Consider the following 21,600-nt stretch of genomic DNA (forward strand, 5'->3'; position numbering starts at 1 on the left):
GAGTGGAGGCTCGTTCGCCGAGACGAGCCCATTTATCCAGATGTCTACAGCCTGACGGAGCACCTGTTACGTCCGGAGGAAGCGTCTTTCCTCTCCAATCAGCTACCTCCTAAAGAGGAGGACCGTCTAAAAGCAATTTTTTCGTTCGCACGAATTTATATCGATGAAACGCAGTTTTCGACTTTACTCGTCATCTATCAGTAGCACCGGAAACTTCGGATATCGCGGGTAGAAATTGAAAAAAAAATTGTAGCAATTATTTAAATAATCGCGATCCTAATGGAAATTTTTCTTCGGTATCTTACGAGAGAGGTAGAAGCCCCGATTGGTCGAGTACAAGAATTTTTTTTATTTCCATCCGGGACAATGTAGAACAATGGTCGTCAACCCGACGATCACGAGTCAAGTCGATGTGGGGAAAAAAGAAAAATTGACTTTATCGTTCAGTTTATTTCATTCCCTATCGTGAACTTTGATACTGAAAATGTATCCAGCTGCGCAGAACGATGCTTTCAGCAAGACTTTCCTCCCAAGGGAGAGCATTCTACCGTAGAACGCGTAATTTCAAGTCTTCTTTCGCAATTTTTCCCCCCAGAAAACTATACAACTTTTTCTATTGCGATCGATAGAAGGGTCGAATAAAATACTACCCTTCCTCTAAGCCTCGTGGTATTTACATTATCAACTCCCATAGGCTGGAAGATCGACGATCACTGATAGAATAATTCGGCTAGTGTGAAAATAAGACGGTTGTCGTCCATCGATTCTCATAATCGTAACCTTGGCATACTATCGTTAATCGCTCTTTTTTCTTCGAGCGCAGATATTTTCGGCTTAAACGTCGCGATCGACGTGGAAAAAGACCGAGAAGCGCTCCGATTGGCGAACGTTGGATCGAGCCCTGACGATTGGACACGCGGCTACCGATGATCGCCTATTGATCTTTTTGCAAGGCTCCTCGATCAACGATCGAGTGCCTGCGAGCCGGAATAAAGTCAAGGCCAATTATTGGACGCGCTAAATAATCGAGCCGCGTCGGGAGCAAAGTCGTTCGATCCGCGATCGATACAATTATCGAAAAAAATATCCTATACAGATCAATTTTTAAAAATTTCACGTACGTTAGAGAACAGTGGCGGTAGACGCGCTGTTCTTTTTACAAGCTGTTTGTTCAATTTTTATCGTGCACGGAGTTTGTCATTTACATATTCCTCGATAAACAAAACGGCGACTTCGCGACAAAAATAAAAGTCTCGCCGAAAAGTTATTTGCTTTCCGCGTTTAGGAGAGAGCAACCTGAACGTTCATAGGCATCCCTGATATGTGTTTTGCGATAAAACATTGTAAAAGTTGATCGTGCTACATAGTCTTTTATCTTTGGACGTGTTTTTATGCGATGCTAATTATCGCGTGCCATACGTACGAATTACGCCTCGATACGTCTTACTTTCGCATTGCACAACGTTGTATCATTCCGTAAGCAACTTTCGTCTTTGACATTTCGCCTTATGTAAACATAAACAAACTTTTTTACCGTCGTTTCTTGCTAGTTGCATTTCTTTCATTCAAAACAGATTTTCCTCGTTCGTTTGGTTCGAAGGAGGGGTCTGACACTCGTTACGTCAATTACTTTAATTATTCAGAATTGAAGATTACGTCGCGAGTATCTTTCCAAAAGAACGTTGCGACTCCTCGACGTGCCTTCGTTTAGGTGACGATGCTCCACCATCACGTGCACACTCGAACCCACGAGCGTTCATTTTAATCAAGGAGATTCGATCGTATGATACGCAACGATCGTAAATCAGATCCAGACTGTCGCTAAAGTCCCATCGGCGATTATCGTCCGCGAAGGTTCGATCGCGGGAGCGGCCATTGGTCACCTTGGTCCGGTGACGTTTCGAAACCGGACTTCCCGTGCCCCGGCCCACCCACGATGGACCAGCGTCCTCGTCGCGACGCCAAAGTCCTCCCTGGTGGTAATTATTCCAGCCGTGTTGACTCTGCTCGCGAGCATCGATTCGCGGCAGCGTGCTAATGCAACCGCGATAACGCGACAGAGCCACCAAAAGATACGCGGGACTTTGTTCTCGGTCGAGAAACGCGTCGCGTCGGTCGCTTGGGGGTCGCGAACAAGTGCAATATTCCCCGAGAAATTCTCCTCGTTTTGAGTCTCCGATTACGTCAGGGACGCGCGAGAGCACTCTGACTCCCCAATTGGTAAAATCCGAGCCGTTGGTCTCGACCAATCGGAAGCGGGGCCCTGTGACGTAACGACGAGCATTGTGCACCTCGCTCGTCCTTGATACGCCGCTGTCTCGCGTCGTGTCGCAAAGTTGTCCCCACCGCGCGTCCTCGCGGCTCGTCCCGATCAAGGTCTCCCGGAGATCAAAAGGGGCCAGAATCACTTATCTTTCGGAGGCCTCCAGCGCAGCAAAAAGAGACGATATTTTGTGCAACGAGTCATTTTTTTTCTCGGAACAACAATATTGTTGCGTTTCGTCTCGCATCTGTCGGTTGAATTCCTCGATAAGGCGGATCTCAACGCTTCCACCGCCACGTCACGTCACGATTTACCACGACGCTACGGAACTAGAATAATTAGTCCAAAGTTGTTTTAATTAAACACCTTCGTTCGTAAAAATATCGACGACGATTCATAAATACGAGTGACCAATATGGCGGCCATGATGGTTATAAGTCCTGATGCTCCCGTTGGAAAACCCTATAGAATGTCGAGGGAGCCGCAGAGGATAACGACGATCAAATTTCACTACTTTCTCCCTGGAGAAGATGGCGATAAGTCGGTCCCGAGGCAGCTACGATTTTCGTGGGAGTACCGTGACGCTCGTAAACTCCGAATTCGACGCGTCACGACGCCTCGCCGGGCGGGTCAAACGACCATGAGGTCTCATTCTTTCCGGTGGACGATAATGGATCGTTGATCTTCGTTCCGGGCGATCGATTCGGAAGCTGCTACCGGGGACCGGGGACCGTCGAAACGATCTCGAGCGCACGCGCGTCAGAGATAAGTAATCGTAGAAGTTGCGAACCAGACGCTGGTCAAACGATTCGAAACTATTTGTGAAACGTTATCGCGAAGTTGCTTGATCGGAGTGAAAGCGAAACCGGACGAATCGGGATCGATCCTTCTCATGCCTTCCAGAGGTGAATCTGGAGCACGACGTATGGAAAAAGTCCTACGAACGTTTATTCTCGTCTAGACTGTACAGGGTAGTTCAAAGTCGTAGCGAGAAACGAAGATAAATTGCGAAGACAAAAGAGGGTGGAGCAATCGAAATCGATGCTAGATATTTTAGTTTACCGATTTATCGTTCGCTTCGATATTATATAAATGTTGACCTCCTTCGAACAACTGGAAGAAAAATTCTATCGAAGATCGTTGCTTGGTAGACAACTCAGAAGTCGAAGTTTAGACTAAACACTCGAGGGTTATCAAACGCAGGTTAGAATTGTGGTTAGCTTCAGGAAATATCTTAATTATATTTCAGTGTGGTTAAACGTAACGTCAATGCGAGCACAAACACCGTTGGCCTGTTTTTTCCATGAATATTCCAATGAGTCAGTTATTAAACACGAAACGACCATTTTTCTTAACGAGTCGACTGCCACATCTGTTTTCCATATCTAGGAATGTCGTCAATGCTTGATTAAACAGGGAAAGACAGAGATATTTAATAGTTTAACGATGTTTCACGTCGTTTCTAATGACTAATTTTATGCTAAAATTTATGAGCATTTGAAAGAAACGACGTCACCGAGTCAGGCAACGTGTCAATAATTGACTCGTTGGGAATGTAATTCCATTTTACAATAACTCTGCCCACTTAATGTCAGAGTCATTTCGGTCCCTACCTTCAAAGATCGAGAGTCTTTCCGAGTCTGATATCGGCGATCCAGAATCGCTGTCGAGGAATTTCACCCAAATATTCCGAGAAATCCGCGTCAAGGGGACAGTTTCGCGCGTATTTCGTGGCTCGATGACGCGGATAATCGCGGATTCCGGCACGCGCGGATCGTCGTCTTGGTCGCGATAAGGCGACCCCAGGTTTTGAACGGATCGGTAGGTCGCGAGAGTCGTTGGATCGTTCGTCCACTGACGCATCGTCTACGAGGAGCGACGAGATTACGCGTTATCAGCGTCGGTGTATTAGTGGGAGGGGCGAGGAGGCGCGCGGGGCGTAATCGGCGACGATAGGACGGTTATATATAAGGCCACGCGGAGTTGTCGTTGACATTAGTTGAACGTTCGTCGCGGTGTTTTCGCGCGCAGAGACTGTTCCTCCCGGCGCTTCGATTCGATCCATCGTTGAATACCGACGAGCGTGTTCGCGGCTAGCAGCGATAATCGGGAACGGTAGTTGACCACCGAGATACGCCATAGACGTCCCTCGAGGGTGAACTCCGATCGTCGACGCGTCACAGATAAGGTTCGAGCGACGCTCGACGCCGCGGAGATCGAGGAACACGATAAACGCGGAAAAATGGAGACCGCGGTGATCTAGCATCGGTTGTAAACGATCTGTTCCGGGGCTCGTATCGGCGTTTCCGTTTAATCGCCAAAGAGGGTGGTCGGGACTTTACGAGGGAAAGGAACGCATGCCGTACGACCACGGCGAAAAGGACTTCGACAAGAGTGTGCCCGTGTTTGATGAATTTGTCGCTGACCAGCCTAGTTATGTTCTCGATCGAGTACAGCAAACAGTTCCTGAGCTACCGTATACTCAAGTCGAACCGGTTCAAATACATCTGACGATACGGACTCGGACTTTGAGTGACAAAAGGGTGCGCGCGCTGAGGGCGATTGTGTGTATGTGAAGCGTACTGTGTTACCGTGGGCGACTTGTTGCTACCGGTGCTCAGGGATTACCGGGGGAAAAGGATCGAGTAAAACGGAAAGGATATCGACTCCTGCGCTGGCAAGACCTGGAACGTCTTGTTCGCGATCCTCGCCGATGCGCGAATCGATCGTCTCGCGTCGAACACAGCCAGAGAGGACGCGGGAAGAGGAGACGAAGGGTTCGAATCGACGCCGCGAATGAAACCGAATCGCCGGGCCGCAAAAACCAGACCCAACTAAAAATTTATGAAAATAACCAAAAACCTCCGAGATTTCATAAGCGGACGAAGGACGCGCGGCGAGCAAGGCTTTAAACCTTTCGGCGATACGATCGGGGGCACGGGGAACACGAAATCCGCTCGTAAATTCCTCTTTCTCTTTACCAAGCCGGTGGAGAAACACGGCCACCGAGTTTCCACGATTCTATTATCGGGGTATCAAACGGGCTAATTAAAAACTAGCGTCCAATTAAGAGGATCGCGGGGCGAAATTTGCGCGTCTTTGGTCGAATTAGCCGAAAAAAAGAAACGAACAACGGGAATAAAGATGATCGTTCACGTTCCGGGTAGAATGCCAAGCCACGTTGGTCCGTACGGCGCCGCTCGTTACCCGGGCACCCTGCTAGGAGCGGTCCCGGGTTTTTACAGCCCGATTTCCGGTTATTCGACCAGCCCGAACTCCAGCTACTACGGGAGCCTCAGCCTGCATCAGCAGCCGACGCTGGACCTTCCGGTTTGGCCGCGAAGGATGCCGGTCGAGGAGGAACTGGGAGCAACATCTCCGTCGGCCGCGTTGCCAGGACTAGCCGTCACACCGGGTGGCCTGGCGAACGTTGGTCCACCGAGTCCTGCGCACAGCGACTCCGACGCCTCCAGTTCCAGCTTGGAACTCGGCTCCATCCGGCGCGGGGAAAACGCCCAATTGAAATGCAGGTAATTTCCAACTTTTTCTTCTTTTCTTTACAAAGTTCATTACCAATTACGTTCCTGATCCAATCGTTCGACTTTTCACTAAACCGATTAATCCTCCCACCAAAGTATTAATAATCGTAATCTTTGAACCCCTCCGTCGTGACTGCGTGTTATGGCCTCGGATGTAAACAAACGATATTTCAACGTCGCCTAGGGGAGTCGGATATCTTGGGAATCGCTATCTACGAAATAAACCCCCATCGAATTCTGTCGTAAAAACTGGTTTTTCCGTTTCGGAAAAAACTAGCAAGCAGATCCTCGAATTATCACTACGCCCCCACCAATATCGCGTCTCTCTCGAATTACAAATAAAACAGCTCTTCTACAATCGCGTGGAACCTGAGTTGATGTTATCATAGTTTTTGGAGAGAACCACTGGTAGGCGCGAGATATTGAGGAGGTCGCGAACGCGTTTCCGGAAGCGCCTCGCGCGAGTCGCCTAAGTGACGCTAATTTATCTCCGGCGCGCGCGAGGGCACGCGAAATCGCGTCACGAGGCGTATTCCGGTTGCAACCAGTTTGCCTGCATCCGTCGCGATATCGGGAAACGCGCAGCGGCTCCGCCGCGTTCGACCAAGATTCTAAAGTTACTGCGTCGTAGACTGTCCCACCCGTCGCGTTTCCAGACGATCCGTTCGAGACGAACGCGCGAAATTCGACGTAGACTTCGCACTGAGTCAACGAACCCTCGATATCCGCGGCAAAAGAGAGACGAATCTCGGGTTTCGCCAGAGCACGTACGAATATTCACGATCGCGGAAGCGAGTCACGTTTCGATAACCCCGTGGGTGGCAAAGGGCTCGTCACGCTCTGTTTAAGGACATGGCGTGTCCATGAATGGACTAAAATTAAAAAAAGTCTATTCTCGAGATACGTACCGAGAGTCTAACGTTGCTATTTCCTTTTACTTAATTCCATCGTTTACCGTTTGGTTTACGATAAACTATTTCGAGGATGACGTTGAGAAATATTAATTTTGAGCGTATTAAACGTAGCTCTGTTTCGCGTGTGCCATGCGATTGGCCCACTGAGCGTGGTTGCAGAGATGCGATCATTTATCGCGCGCGTGCTTTGCACGAGCCCGCCTCGTGCGCTTATCGTCGAGAAAACCAGAATACGCGTACGATACGCTCGTACTTGTTGGAATTACGGATCCTGGAACGCGACTCCGGGGATCTTTGGTTGCACGCGCCACGGAAATATAAATGACGGAAGCTGAGTTAAACGATAAGAGCATGAAAACAACGTTCTATTATGATTCGACAGGGGGTCGTATCGAACGGATCGTCGATAAAACGCCGAGGCGTTACCTTGATCCGCGACCCCTGCGACGAGCTGTTCGTGAACGTCGATTCGTGGATCGCGATGCCGTTGACTGGAATAGCAACTGGTGTCAAGCGACGCCAATTGCACAATCATCGGAATTGGTAGCAATTGGTCGGTCGAACGGACGTTCTTGACGCAAATCGCGCGTCGATAGGTCACACGGTGCATCGACGCTGTATTTAACAGTGGTGGTCAGCTACTTAACACCTGCGCTGTCGTGTCACCTGACGTTCTTTAACTCGATACCTTCGATTCGCAAAATATCAGTATTTTCAAGTAGCTGGCCACCACTGGTTCGCGTGACGACGAGCCGTTCGATCGTTACGGGGCCGCGTTTAACCCTGAATGCATGAAAAAAAGAAGAATCGAGATAATTCCTAAACGAACGAGAACCTTCACAGCCATTGGCTTCACGATTCGATCTGTGAAGTTTGGGGCAAGGATGCGCACGCGAGGACTCGTCGATCGATCAATATGCAACAATCGTCCCGTCGCGCGTGTCGGTTATATTTAGAATTTCTCGGTAAATGAGCGACAGGGGAAATAAATGGTATAAATAGATCAATTGGCCGCGAGAGAATGAGAGAAAGATTCGAGATATTGGCCTTAAACGATCGCGATCTCATTGACGATCACGCTGATCGGAATGATCGCGCGACCGAAGATCACTACCCTTAACACTGCATTGAGCAAATTTCACGAATGTGTATTAGATCGAAATAATTGTACTTTCGATGACTAACCTTTATCGTTGTGATTGCAGATGGCTAAATTGTGGTCGATGGTTCACGTCCTTGGAACAACTGGCAGGACACGTCGCGCGACTCCATGCTGCGCCAGGACCACGAGGACTATTTTATTGCGGCTGGGAAGGATGTGCGAGAGGCGAACGTGGATTTAATGCTAGGTGAGCACAATTATAATAGTAAATAATCATTTCTCACCATTCGTCTCGCGCGTAGAGAAGTTTGGAAACCGCTACCCTAAGCAATCGTCTTACCTATTATGTCTCCGTCATAATTATATAGATACCATTGGATGATAATATTGCTATCTCTTCCCCCGTAGATACAAGATGCTGGTCCACGTCCGGACGCACACGAACGAGAAACCGCATCACTGTTTCCAATGCGACAAGAGCTTCAGCCGGGCGGAGAACCTGAAGATCCATGCTCGTTCTCACACGGGCGAGCGACCGTACGTCTGCCCCGTGGAGGGTTGCAACAAGGCTTACTCAAACTCCTCGGACAGGTTCAAGCACACCAGGACCCACGCCGTGGACAAACCGTACTGCTGCAAGGTTCCGGGCTGCCCGAAGAGGTACACCGATCCCTCGTCTCTGCGCAAACACGTAAAGACTTACAGGCACTACGTGAACAATAACGACAAGGTCCAGGAGAAGAGCTTCGACGAGAACAACTCCCAGGAGAAGGCGAGGTTCGACGCGGTCTCGCCGGAGAAGCAGAACAGCAGTACACACTCGGAGTCGGACAAGAAGGACAGCAGCATCGAGAGCAGCATATCCGGCTCGAGCCCCAAGATCAGCTACAGCTTCGAGGAGCAGAAGAGTTTCGTCGAGTGGAATAACATGTACAATTTGCAAGAGCAACGCAAAGAACAGGATCAGATCATGCCGCGAAAACCGTACGAACAGGACGTCAAGATCCATCCGAGGATCTACGACGAGAATTACATAATGGCGGAGAAGATTCGGGCGAATCCCATGTACCTAACGAGTAACGCGATTATCGGCGAGAACCAGTCGGTAGGATCGCCGCAAACTAGTCCCCGCCACGTTCCCGACTCCCTGCCGCCTCGCATCGAGATGCAGTCGACGCCCATCAAGACCGAGGAGCCCGTCGAGCACCAGAGCAAACCGTGCACGGTCGATTACAGGAACATCGAGTCGATCGTCAACAGCACGCCCTGCAAAAAGGAAAACAATGCGTCCGTATGCGAGCCGGTGAGGAATTCTGTGATAAAACGGGCGGACGATATCAAGATGGAGGTGGAGCAAACGCCGATCAAGGAGGACGCGTGCAACGACGCCACCGACTGCTGTTGCCGTCGCAAGTGTTGCGTGCACAGCAACGACAACATCCTGGAGAAGACCAAGATCCTCTCCGACTTGATACTCAAGGCGCAGAACCCTCTGTTCAGACACCTGCTCGGCTCGGTGGATCTGCAGTACGGGTTGCAGAACGTCTGGGGCAACATCGTGGACACGAACAACACCTGCGGGCAAGACCTTCGCGTTAAGAACGAGAACGTCGCCGAAATGGAGCAAGATCTTCCTCTGGACCTGACGGTCAACAAGTAACGAAACGTCCTCGTTCCGGAGATCGTGGATATTATTTTTCAGATTCGGACGGTGGCCAGCTCAAGCTACCCGCCGTGGCCTGCGTTAAACGTTCTCGTGGTCGTCCTCGAGTTTACCATTTTCTCGGTTAAATCTGGAAACGTTCCGACGAAACACGCGACGGGGCGACTTCGAGCGTTCGCGAATTGCGTGGAAATTCTGCCCGGGCCACGGTTGGTTTCTGCGTCCCGCGACTCGAGTCTATCGTCGAAGCGATTGCCGAGGATGCACGGAATGTTTGGGAAACCCGTATTTTTCGATACAAAATTTACTCGATCGTTACTCACTAATTTCTTAGGACCAAAGTGGATAAACGGAGATCGACATCGACGAAATCGTACCGGTGAGAAGAGAGATTGATCTTAGCGAGAAAGTTGTCAGTTTTGATTAGAGTGCGAAACCAAATATATCGTAGAACGTTATAATAGCCGTCGAAGAAGAAAACAGTTTTAACACCGTACGAGATTTGCTCAATCTTAATTCGTCAGCGACTCGATCAAAGAGTCTCGGATCTAGATTTACAGGTTATTCGATTAATCGATTATCAATGCGCCTGTGCATATGTCGCATGCAAGTCCAGCGTAACGTTACGATAGGAAAACCTTTGTATAATAACGCCTTCGAAATATCAGACGCGGTCGAAAGTATCCCGGTATTTTATACTAAACGCCTATGTATAATATGTATATAAAGATATATTATGTATAAGATATAGTCATCCAAAAAGTTAAGACGTATGGAGAAAAGTATGTGCGTTTCTGATGAGAGGAGTGTGCTCGGTGACATGAAACGATTCAATAAAGCACATTATTTATGTAAAAATCATTTATTTTTCTCTGTATATAACGAATATCTATTTATTTTATTTTTTTTTTTCGTCGGTACCTGAAATATAAACGCGTCTCGACATTTTCTTCCACTGGAAAAAGGCAATCGCTTTGTCGTTAACAGCCATGTAACGTGAGAACAAAATTATTTCCGAGGCGAATCGAGTCTCCCGTCGATCGATAGATTTGAAACGGACGAAAAATAATAAATATATCACCAAATATCAAGGCTGCAAAAATTCTCTTGTTACGGTCCATTGCCTCGTTTTTATCGTGGTAAAAATTTTGATAAAAAAAGAAAGAAAAAACGTTAATAATTTACGGAACTAAATATAAATCTCACGATATACTATGACTAATTAAAAGGTCCGACATGCCGTCTTTAATGATTTTCAAACTTTCTAGATCAGCGTTTATCGTTGCTATAAGTTGTGCCATGCCCTGTTGTTCCATCGAGAGGTACTGAAACAAATAATAAAAAGAAAAAAAAAATAGTTGCGCTTTTTGATAGGTATATTTATTTCAGAAAATATTCGTTTCTTTGCGTACCCCTTTTATATCGTCCTGCGCTATAGGATCCATCGCGTATCTCTCCTGATTTTGAGGATCTACGTGACTTCTCATTCTCAACTGAGAAAGCATTTCGCTAATTCTACCTTTGAACTGAGTCGGCGCGCTAATCTGCGAGTGCATGGCTTCGAACCTACGCGTCAGAACTTCTTCCTCCGGTTGCAGAGATAGCCCAACCTTCCGCGTAATTTCTTGGCGCACCAATACCTTGCACCAGAAATACAATCGTAAAAATATATAGACGCGACTAGAGAGAACGATCGAAATAACGAGATCATAGAAATATACTTACTTGCAGTACCCTGTGTTGAAGTTCCAATAAGGTTCTCCTATGCTCTTTAAGCCTAGCTTGTATCGCCGTGTGTTGTCTCTGTAGCTTTTGTATTTCCTCCGACGCCATGTCTAAGAAGTTTCTGTGCCTGGTCGTTTCCTCTTCCTGACACTTTAATCTGTGTTTCACTTGTTGAAACCCGATCATTGGCACTGGTATGTAAAGTTCCGGATTAGGATTGTCCAACTGAGCCTGCTTCCATAATCTAGGATCGATGGAGCACGGCGGATTGTCTAAATATTCTTTGAGTTGAGCGGGATCTAGTTTCACTAGAGGTAATATATCTTCCACGCCGTTTTGTACCAATTGTTGCTTTTGCATCGGTTGCGATAAATACGCGACCAGCTCGTTGGCGGGAATCTTTCTCGGTGCCCCGGTGATTCCCTTTTCGGTAACAATGATGGTCACCTGACTCTTTTCTTCGCCGACTGCTTTTATATTGTCCACCGTCAACGTCAAGTTCGGCTTATTCCCTAAGATATTGTTCATAAAACCGATCAACTGTATCTCGCCCTCTTTGATATCTTTTTTCTTTTTATTGAAACAAAGTACAACCAGCCCGTCGTTGTTGTCGGCTTCGGGCATACGACTGTACCCGATAGCCTTAAATCTACATAGTGGGTTCTCTTGAGTAAGATCGATAGCGGGCATGTTCATAGAATAGTAAGCTTTCCCTGTACCCCAAAGCGACTGTAGAAGATTCCATCTAGCAATGATATTGTCGCGTTCATCGCTGTACAATTGACAATTAAAAACAGCATTATATAATGCTTCCGATATAGTGTTAGCAGTTTGCTGTTGCAATTGCTGCTGCTGTTGAAACTGTTGCTGTTGGAACTGTTGCTGTTGAGGTTGCGCCAACCCAGTTCCAAAGCTTGCAAATCCCGAACCTGGATGAACAATTTAACATCCATCAATGCCGTTATTATTAAAAAAAAAGATGTCGTTCTATCGGAACTGACCTGTACCAAAACCACCAAAACCAGTGGTCGTGGCTGTGGACGTTGGTTTGGTTCCAAACCCACCGAATCCCGTGGATGTACCAAAACCGGTAGACGGTGTGCTCGTAGTACCGAATCCTCCGAAAAAGGACGGTGTCGAGGTAGTCGCGGATCCAAATCCGCTGAAACCGCCGAAAGCTAAAGAAGACGTGGTCCCAGTGGCGCCAAATCCACCGAAACCTGTTGTGGAGGCAGGCGCGCCGCCAAATGTGGAGGTTGTGCCAAATCCGGTGTTCGTTGCAGCGGGTGTAGTGCCAAAGGCTGGAGTGGATCCGAATCCACTGGTAGGTGTCGTACCAAATGCAGGCGTTGCACCGAAACCTGTCGTCGCGGTAGTACCAAAGCCAGCAGCAGCCGGTGTACCGAATCCAGTAGCTGTTCCGAATGCCCCGGCGGCTGGAGTCGAGGACGAACCAAACAGGCTCGGTGCCGAAGTCGCCGGCGTACTAAATCCGAAAGATGGCGTTCCAAATCCTGCCGAAAGATCAGTTTCTAAACGATCTAAATATTTGTACTTACTAGAAATATATATTAACAAGTTTTTTCGTACTTTATTTATTACAATGTAAGAATATACTTATGATTCGTACGGGGACACTATGAAACAATACACATATAACGTGAAACTATGCAACGTTGTGTCACAAAAATTAGTTTTTGTTTCCACCGGTCTGAAAATGCCACGAACAGGAAAATCAGTAAATGACAGAAATGTCTTGCGTACGGTCGCGACAATAATTTGCATTTTATTCGTGGAATTTGTTAATTGCGCGCGTCGTGAGCACGTTAAATACTTCGGCAATATTATAATATATGAAGTGTTTCCATATCTACAAATTTTCTGAAATATTTTAAATTATACGTTATTGTACAAAAATTTTAAATCATGTCATACATCAATCGGTATAATCAGGTATGTTCATTATATGTATTTACAAGAATTGGAAACTTTAAATTACACGTAGGAAATTTAACAGAATAGCAAGTACGGTCAACTTGCACGCAAATTGTTGAAGATAACTACAATGTCTGGCAGTAAGGTGGTTATCCGGCATGCCAAACAACCTGAAGATACTGCTACAGAACTTCTACACGTAGTGGGTACTACGGATGTAGCAATTGGGGTATATTTTGCAAAGACATTTTACAATACATTACAGGCATCAGATTAATACAATCAATTCTACTGTAATAACTTCTTTTAAGGATGCTACGGCAGAAGTTATGATTACAACATTAGGTAAAATTCCAAATGAAATGTATTATTTGGAAGATACAACTCCAAAAGCAAAATTTGTAACTTCTCAACTTGATCTATTAACTACATCTCAATATGCCCAAGCTGTGATGGCATCTTCAGAAACAACTAAGTCTAATGGTGAATCCAACAGCCATTCGTCGGTTTTAGTTGCATTATTAAGTGCCCTGGTGGTTATATTGTTTATGTGCTGTATCACAGCCTGTCTCATAGCCAGATCAAAAAGGCAAAGAAATTTCTTTGGGAAAGGTGACAAGGAATGCGAACCAGGATGTTCCGGTATAAATCAACCTCTACTAGATAAAATGTCAGACAGTACTAACAAAACTAATCTTGGTTCATTGAGAGATTAGAGCATACTGATCTTTGCAAGTCTACATAGAGTCTGGAAATTCTTTTTATCAAAGAAGATACTGTCTAAGATATAGGAGATCGCGATATGATTATGTACGCGGGAGTAAAGTGTATTTTAAACACGGATCAAGGTGAAACTGCGTATTAGAAATTGGAGTGTCTGGTCGAACTGACGTTCCACAAATATTTACAACGATATCTCCCGTAACAAATACAAAGTACGCGATAACGTTTGTATGGACTCAATACAAAATGAGCATCACGATCGGGAAAATTTCTTAAAGAGTCACATGTAGCAGGTGGATATTCGAAATGTAACATAACCTAAATGAAGTCGACATACCCGCTTTTACTGGCGTCGCGGCAGTAGACGCCGTGGCACCGAAACTAAAGGCAGGAGCAGGCGTTGAAGTTGCCACTCCGAATCCCGTACCAAATGACATCTCTGCGATTTAACCAAATTCCACACACGTCGAAAACACAATTTACCGCGCGCGCCTTATAATTTTGTATAAACGACAGTGCAGCGAACATGGCGGCTGACATGCGCCACGAACGCAAATTCCCGCTTCTGCGCAGAACTCGCGTCACATGACGTCGCAGAGCATTTGAAATTTTCAAGTTTCCACAATACACGTTACAACCTTTATTCGACTATTTTTGTTTAATACAATCGTATATTAATTTGTACTACATATATTCGTGATCGCCACATGCATCTACGATGTATCAAATATATGATTTTCTTTCAAGAATTCTTTGTGTTTGATATTTGAAATAAAGGGAGAGGTTTGAAACTTGCAAAATTTAGCCGATTCGATCGCGATCGCTCGATTTCTCGATATCGATACGAGGGATACGAGAGCGGGACACCGATAAACGCAGGGTTTTTAATAACAGATACAGTATATGAATTTTTAACGAATTTTATAATTTAAAAACTTAAAAATAAATATATCTCCATATTCTAACGTACATATATATGATACTTTCTTTAACAGTTCGATAAGACTATGTATATATATATGTATATCGTATAGCAATTTTAGTCAGGCGCTGGGCGCGCGACAGTCGATCGAAGAAGTACAGTAAAAAATACCGTGGATGAGCGCGACGATGATGAATTATGCTAGAAACGATTTCAACAAAAACATTCGTAGTCTTTCTAAACACCATGTACACGTAGAGTGGCGAAATTGAAATGCACGTACGAAAAAACTTGTGCTCCGTGGCTTATCCAATCTACGTTATACACATACATAAATCATCTTGTATACTGATAAAGTTTGAATTGCAGTCAAATCACATTATCTTCTCCCGAATAATGTAAAGCAGTTCTCGAGCCCGACGTCTCGATTTGTCTAACGTTTTTAGAAAAAGTTGAACTCCGTGATCCGAACGAAAGTTACTTTAGAAATATTCCTTTTTTGATACGGTGCCTCGTGTTTCGGCTAAGACGCGACACCTATCCGATTCCAAAGCCCGCCCGCAATACTTTTAAAACAATTTCCCTGGGAATCAACCGATCGTTTCCTTCTGGTTAGAAAATTCAGAGTCCGATGTTCCGTGGTGGATTTCACGCGTGTACATTTAATGCTAGTTTTAGAATAAAGAAGTAAGACAGATAGACAAACAGAGCTTCGCCGTGAGCGTTTAGCCCGTTCACACATGTATATTGCTTTCGTCGTCCTAATCGACGGGACTCTTGCGTTCTCAGCCGACCTGGTCCGTTTCTAGAAAGAAGAATTGAAAAAGCGATAATCCTTCCGGACATTATGCGTGACAAGCGTTCAAAAATCTGTTGTTCTTTTTTTACCATTCATAAATAATTACTTCGGTCGGCTCGAGCAGTGTTTTTTTTTTTCGTCCTAGTTGGATTTCGAGTCGCGGGGACGCACGGGTCCGTGAGATTCGAGCGTGGTCCCGGTGGTCCTAATCGCGTTGGTCTACCTCATCAAGACTCCCAAATTATTTATGAATGGCGCAACAGTTGAAAGCGTTTAAATCTCGTTAGCACGTTACGAATCTCGTTTTGCCCGCGCTCGAACGTCACACCTGTACGCGATAATCGCCAATACCCGCGTACCGTTGCGGAGAGTTCCGTACAATTTGGGAGCAGACTTCATGAGGTTCACATCGATTCGCAGATACGGAAATGACCAGGTGGTTGTCGTCTAACGAGATTTAACTGCAATCGCTGGGAACCATGCGTGAACAGTAAATGGTGGAGGTGGAGAAAGAATGACCACTAGGCCTGAGACGAAATGAACGTTCGTGGTATCTTTTGTTGCAACGCTTGGACGAAGCGAATCGCAAGCGGCTAAACTTTATGCAACATCTTTTCCGTTACACCTCGCGCGTGGAACTGTAACGATTCGAAATTGTTTCAAAATGGAAATGTTTCCCTCTTGCTTTGGACCTCGACGTTTTTCGTAAAATATTTAAAAACCAATGACAGTAAACGTTTCGCGTGGCGTTTTGGTCCGTGTTCAATTGTTCGCGTAATTGATCCGTTCTCGTGCAAACTCCGCCTACTCGCGACTTCTCGTGTAGAATCCGATAAAATTTCTCTGTACAAATATGTCGTATAATATAATCTCGTTAATCGGCGATTTAGCCTAACTGTGCGATAAACTCTCGAGGTAACGAAAATTGTCGTTGTAAACCGGGGCGCAATACACGTAGGCCAGCTTTTTCGATCCGCGATTCAACTGATAAACGTACGGTACCGCGGTACGTGTCGAGACATTCTATTGCTCACATTTAGTTAACGATTTTCTCTACGCATACGCACACGTATTAGTATACACATACATTCAAGGACATTTATACGTTTAGACACCGAATACATTAACACAGAGCCGTACCGACTACGATGAAACCATCGAAACGAAGTCGTTCCTCGGAACAACGGCGCGTCGTTTCGTTTTGGTAGTTTGATTTAAAAAGTGCGCGACTTAGTGTCGTTCGGCGCGACCATCCCGGATATGGTCGCGTTGCAGCCCCCTCGTACGATACTCGGAACGATTCGGCCGTTCTACCGAAACCTGCGTCCGGTAAAAGGACCGTGATCGAGAAAACCGTATCGCGCGGGCTCGGTGAAAATAGAAATTTGCGTGTGAGATTCCAGAGGCTGTTCGTAAAACCGATACTCGTAAGAAAGAAGCGACGTAGCTTGTCCGTGTTAGGTCCCAAGGTTGCTTAAATTCGTAACGATTCCCGGCCCCACGGGGTTCTACAAGTACGACTCCGAGAACTCAAAGTCGGAGGCAGAAGCTCGAGATGATCGCGTATAAACAGAAATGCCCCCACCGATTGCGCTGTCCGAGGTCCCCTCGCCTGTCACGAAATCGGCCACGATCAGCGAGTCCTTGGGGACGTTCATCCCACCGCCCTTGGACGCGTCCCGCTCGGCCAGCATCTGCTTCAGGACTCTGATCTTCTCCTCTTTCTGGAAAAACAGATGCAGCGATGCAAAATTAATATCAAAACATGCTCCAAACCGTGACATTTTCCTTTTTCTATAAACATTTTGAATAACATTTTATGGAAGATTGAGAAACCCCCTCACCGCTGCGATGAGCTTCTGAAGCTCGTCGTTCTCGCTGAGGAGCTTCTGGTACTTCTCCTCGTCCTCCTTGGTCACGCCCACGTCCGGATTGTACTTGGACTCGACCTTGTCCTTAGGATGCCTGATCACTTCGATCATTTTGGGCACGAAGATCAACGCCATGCTGAGGAAGCAGCAGAAGATTATGGCGAGCGCGACGAACGCGAAGCTGGCGTCCTGCTGACTGGCGATCACCATCGTCACGGGCGCCGTGATCACACAGAGGATCACCACGTTGTATATCGACATCCCGACGTATCTGGAATCATTGATCTGTTTAACTTTGATGCTCCTCGTCTCGTAAGCCAGGAACAGCCCGAACACCAGGATGATCCCCTTGTAACTGTAAATCAAACCTGAAAGAAAGGGGAGAACTTCTTTATTTTCGATCGACCAGCTTCAGGATCTACGCGACACTCACCGAGCCAAACGTTATTGTGGATGCTCTCGCAATGCTCCAATTCGGGCCTGATCCGCGCGTCGTCGTCGCCAAACGGTGACGACTCCAGCGGGAATGTCTCGATCTTCCTCTGCAGAGGATCGAGCACCTGCCAGGAGACTAGTAGCACAATGTCCAGCGCCAACAATCCACTTACCATCGTATACAGCTTCCACGGTTGGATTTTCTTCTGTATGGACGAAACTTTTTGTTTAGCCATGAACAACTAAAAAGAACCGAGAATACGTTAAAGACCAGGGTCGTACGAGCAGGATCTGCGAACCATGCAGGGGCGGTGCAGACTGCGTGTGAGAGACTAGAAACAGTTGCCACGTGGTTAATCGTCGAATCGACTTAGCTAAAGCGATAAAAATCGAACGACATGGGTCGTCCGTTTGTCTCACCTTCGCCTGGTCGGCTTTCGTTTTCGTCGTGAGTCTGTGGACCCGCCACACTTTGCTAAACATGGCGCCGAACGCCAGCGTGAAACCCGTGGACAGCATCCAGGCTCTGGCCTGGCAGACAGCCGGATACTCCCACTCGGGCACGAATCTGCCGTCGATGCCCAAAAGGAACACCGAGACGAAGCACGCTATCACCCCCACGAGCATTATCGTGTTGCACACGGGATGGGACGACATGATCACGCTGGAAAATTATTTTCCATCAAGTTGCGTCGCGACTTTTCCAACGATCCAGCTGGTAAGTGTCCAAAGAAAACTTAATTTACCTTCTGTGCCTGTTCCAGATATTAAAAATGATCAGTCCAAAGGCGATGACGATCCCAAACGATGATATAGCACCCATGCATATGAACAGAGTCAGAGAGACGGTCCTCAACACGGTCCTCACGATGGTTCTGTCCTGCGGAATCTTGCCGCCTATCCATCTTTCCATGTTCCTCCAGGTCAGATTGTCGCTTTGCGTGTCGTAGTATCCCAACTTTACGTACTTTCCATCGATTACTTGCTCGATTTGGGTCAACGCAATTCTGTCACCTTGCGAGCTGAACGCAACGTATCCCTAGAGCGCACAAAATCGATCAGAGATCCGCCACTCGAAATAAAGCTTCGTTTCTATTTATTCGCGACACGTACCGAGACGCCCAGGAATTGGGTGGAATTGACCGCGGAATAAATTTCGTCCGCGATCTCCTTGTCGACGTAGGTGAAGTTCTTCAGGCTCTTCCCTTGCTTGCTCAGCTTTTCCATTGTCTTGTTGAAAGCTGGTAGGAACGTAATCGAGCGATTGAATCCTACTTTAACCGACGGTCTCCGGTACCTAGTCGAGGCTCTCGGGTGTGAGTTGCGTCTTTGTTCCTCAAAATCATTCTGAACCCTGACGTATCTCGCGCCCGAAAGCCTCGAGTCCCTTTCGTACCTAACGCGACGGACCAAACCGCGTCGTAGGCGAGAGGCGCCTCCTGGTATCCCTCGGGATACCGGTTGTTATCGATATCGTAGCCGTCTTCTTTGAGCATTTTGTTCAACCTCTGTCTGAAGTCCTCGGACGTCATACCGCTGATTGTCGTGTCGTTATTTTGATTCCACATGAGAGCCTCCGTCGTCAAGTGTCCCTCCGCGGCCAGCCTCATCTCGTCCTTCGTGCAGGTGATCCCCTCCTTGTCCAGGTTCACCTCGAACCAATTGTCCTCGTACCATCCGATAAAGAACCATACATAACTCTTCCCGTAGAGGTTCTGGTGGTAGAGCTCGCAGAGGACTCTCCTAGCCGCCACCACGTAGAACAGGCCGACGATGATCCTCGCGTCCTGGCGACGCAGGTTCCTCACAGCGTCGGAAGGATCCGACAGGAAGCTCTGACGGGTCACTATTTCTATCCCTGCCTCCTTGCAGCGCGCCTCTAAATCTTCTACGGTCTGTCAAAGAATTTTTCGTGGAGAACAACAGGGATCTAAACCGATTGTTTGGTCTAACGTAGCCTTACCGATATGAACACTTCTTCGGCTTGCTGCAGGATCGCCACTCGAGACCAGCCGAACTTTTGCAACAGTTTGATTCTCGTGGGGTTGTGCACCGTGGCCGAGGGGTGGGTCCTGAAGAGGGTAGGGAACCTATTTCTATCGGACAACGCTGGCGACGATGCACCGTAGCACAGCTGAAAACATCCCAGTTAAATTTCATCCATCTTTAAAACGAAGGGTAATTAAGTAATCTTACTCACCACCACCAGGTTCCACATTTTCGCCGCCTCGGCGACGGTCGTGCAAACTGTACTACACCCGGCCAACAGCATCAATTTGTGTGGATTGTAGTACAGTAGATTGTACATCACCGAGGCACCGAGTCCTGGCTCGCACTAAAAATATTATCAACGCTAGATTTATAGAGTTTCGATAAAAGTGTGCGCGATCCATAAATCTATCGTTAACTTTTCGTCGAGTCGGGAGTACCTCGCTATCGTTCGAGTGGAGCTTAAGAATGAAGCCAGGTAACAGGTTCTTCTCGCGATTGACATCGTCCAAGGCCAGGTTTACGGCCGGCATGCAAGCCTGTTAAATAAGAAATAAGTTTCTACCCAATCTGAAACTCCGGTTGAGAAAAATTGATTCGCGGACATGGCATCGTTTTCTTGAAAAAAGAGAAAGACGAGCGATACCGTCGATCATCTTATCAACATTTAATTTACGATCATTACTCACCTGACCACCCTGCCACCCACCCTCCCCCGCTATCGGGAATATGCCACCGATGTGCAACACATTGTCCGCGTCGTCGGGAGGTAACGAACCCTCGATCGCGCCCATCGACGTTAGAATTATTATTAGAAGCTCTAGCATCGCGGCTGCTCGTGAGATTCTTTCGCGTACCTGCGTAGAATGCCTCGGACAAAATTTGCCTATTCCCCTTGTCGGCCTACGACACACCCCAACGCCGCAACGCTGAGAATCGTACTTTCCTTACGTGACTCGCAGCCATCGTCGTCGATCGCTGGTCACTTTGCAGAGTCACGATCACTAATTCATGGGAACGACGATTACACCGAGCCGAGAGCACCACGCGCTGGACGGGCGAACGGATACCGCTTTCGTTAACCCTCGACGAGGTTCCGACTACGTTCAAAACCGCGTTTCCGCGTTCTCCATCGTTCACCGGGTTTCTACGCTCCTCCTCGCGCGCTCGACACCCCCGCGGATTTAGCGTGCGAATGGATTCAACGAGGACGGAGCGCGTTCGCGCGAGCTTCCTATTGATTTCATCCCGGCTACCAAGAATCGTAGTGGGGATGTGGCGGCTCCGTCCCCTAGGTTTCGACTGAAAAATCAATATACAGGGTGTCCCGAAACGCACGCCACAATTTGAGAACGAACGATATCTCCCCTGAGAATACGTATCCAAAATATGGAATCGCACTACTCTTTGAAAATCGACTTCGCGCGCATCGAGTGGATTCGTTTCGATAGCTACCACTCGTTGCGACGAGCGTACGCTTTTAAGTTGATCGTTTTAAAAAGGAAAGCCTTCCAAGACCGTACAATGTATTTTGAAAGACTCCGTATCGATCCGACCTTATCTAATCTAGTGCTTCGTTCGTGTCCAACCGACACGCCAGCTATCGAATTTCAGGTTTTCGAGTATTGTTCGAAGGTCGTCGATCAATCTTTGCCGAGGCGATTAAAAGCGGGTTTGAATCGAGCGATGCGCGTGTACACCCCCGTTCGGTCGATAAAAT

General features: G+C 47.2%; 2 protein-coding genes across 2 annotated transcripts; one reads left to right on the plus strand and one right to left on the minus strand.

Annotated features, from left to right (window-relative positions):
• Positions 1-4,274: 4,274 nt before the first annotated feature.
• Positions 4,275-10,319, plus strand: LOC122398101 (RE1-silencing transcription factor-like). Its single transcript, XM_043397694.1, has 3 exons — positions 4,275-5,793; positions 7,922-8,065; positions 8,227-10,319. The coding sequence occupies exons 1-3, from the start codon at positions 5,408-5,410 to the stop codon at positions 9,476-9,478; spliced, it is 1,782 nt and encodes a 593-aa protein (XP_043253629.1). The 5' UTR covers positions 4,275-5,407; the 3' UTR covers positions 9,479-10,319.
• Positions 10,320-10,506: 187 nt separating this feature from the next.
• LOC122398100 (gamma-aminobutyric acid type B receptor subunit 1) lies at positions 10,507-21,051 on the minus strand. The gene is made up of 15 exons (XM_043397693.1): positions 20,570-21,051; positions 20,321-20,419; positions 20,092-20,226; positions 19,855-20,025; positions 19,288-19,786; positions 19,005-19,132; positions 18,638-18,930; positions 18,312-18,555; positions 17,890-18,133; positions 17,430-17,824; positions 17,171-17,309; positions 12,208-12,720; positions 11,207-12,135; positions 10,894-11,121; positions 10,507-10,806 (listed from the first exon to the last, which is right to left on the minus strand). Exons 1-15 carry the CDS (start codon positions 20,705-20,707, stop codon positions 10,684-10,686), a joined length of 4,278 nt encoding a protein of 1,425 aa, XP_043253628.1. The 5' UTR covers positions 20,708-21,051; the 3' UTR covers positions 10,507-10,683.
• Between the last annotated feature and the right edge of the window lie 549 nt (positions 21,052-21,600).

The sequence above is a fragment of the Colletes gigas genome, unplaced genomic scaffold (assembly GCF_013123115.1).
Source record: "Colletes gigas isolate AHSC1104 unplaced genomic scaffold, ASM1312311v1 Colletes_gigas_Sc00011, whole genome shotgun sequence".
NCBI classification, from domain to species: Eukaryota; Metazoa; Arthropoda; class Insecta; order Hymenoptera; family Colletidae; genus Colletes; species Colletes gigas.

What these genes read in the sequence shown, in the direction of transcription:
- LOC122398100 (XM_043397693.1), bottom strand. Translation starts at nt 20,707, where the DNA reads ATGCTAGAGCTTCTAATAATAATTCTAACGTCGATGGGCGCGATCGAG. An exon ending in AAATGTGGAACCTGGTGGTG is followed by an intron (nt 20,026 to 20,091) that starts GTGAGTAAGATT and finishes GGATGTTTTCAG; the next exon opens with CTGTGCTACGGTGCATCGTC. An exon ending in CCACAATAACGTTTGGCTCG is followed by an intron (nt 17,825 to 17,889) that starts GTGAGTGTCGCG and finishes CCTTTCTTTCAG; the next exon opens with GTTTGATTTACAGTTACAAG.
- LOC122398101 (XM_043397694.1), top strand. Translation starts at nt 5,408, where the DNA reads ATGATCGTTCACGTTCCGGGTAGAATGCCAAGCCACGTTGGTCCGTAC. An exon ending in AACGCCCAATTGAAATGCAG is followed by an intron (nt 5,794 to 7,921) that starts GTAATTTCCAAC and finishes TTGTGATTGCAG; the next exon opens with ATGGCTAAATTGTGGTCGAT. An exon ending in GAACGTGGATTTAATGCTAG is followed by an intron (nt 8,066 to 8,226) that starts GTGAGCACAATT and finishes CTTCCCCCGTAG; the next exon opens with ATACAAGATGCTGGTCCACG.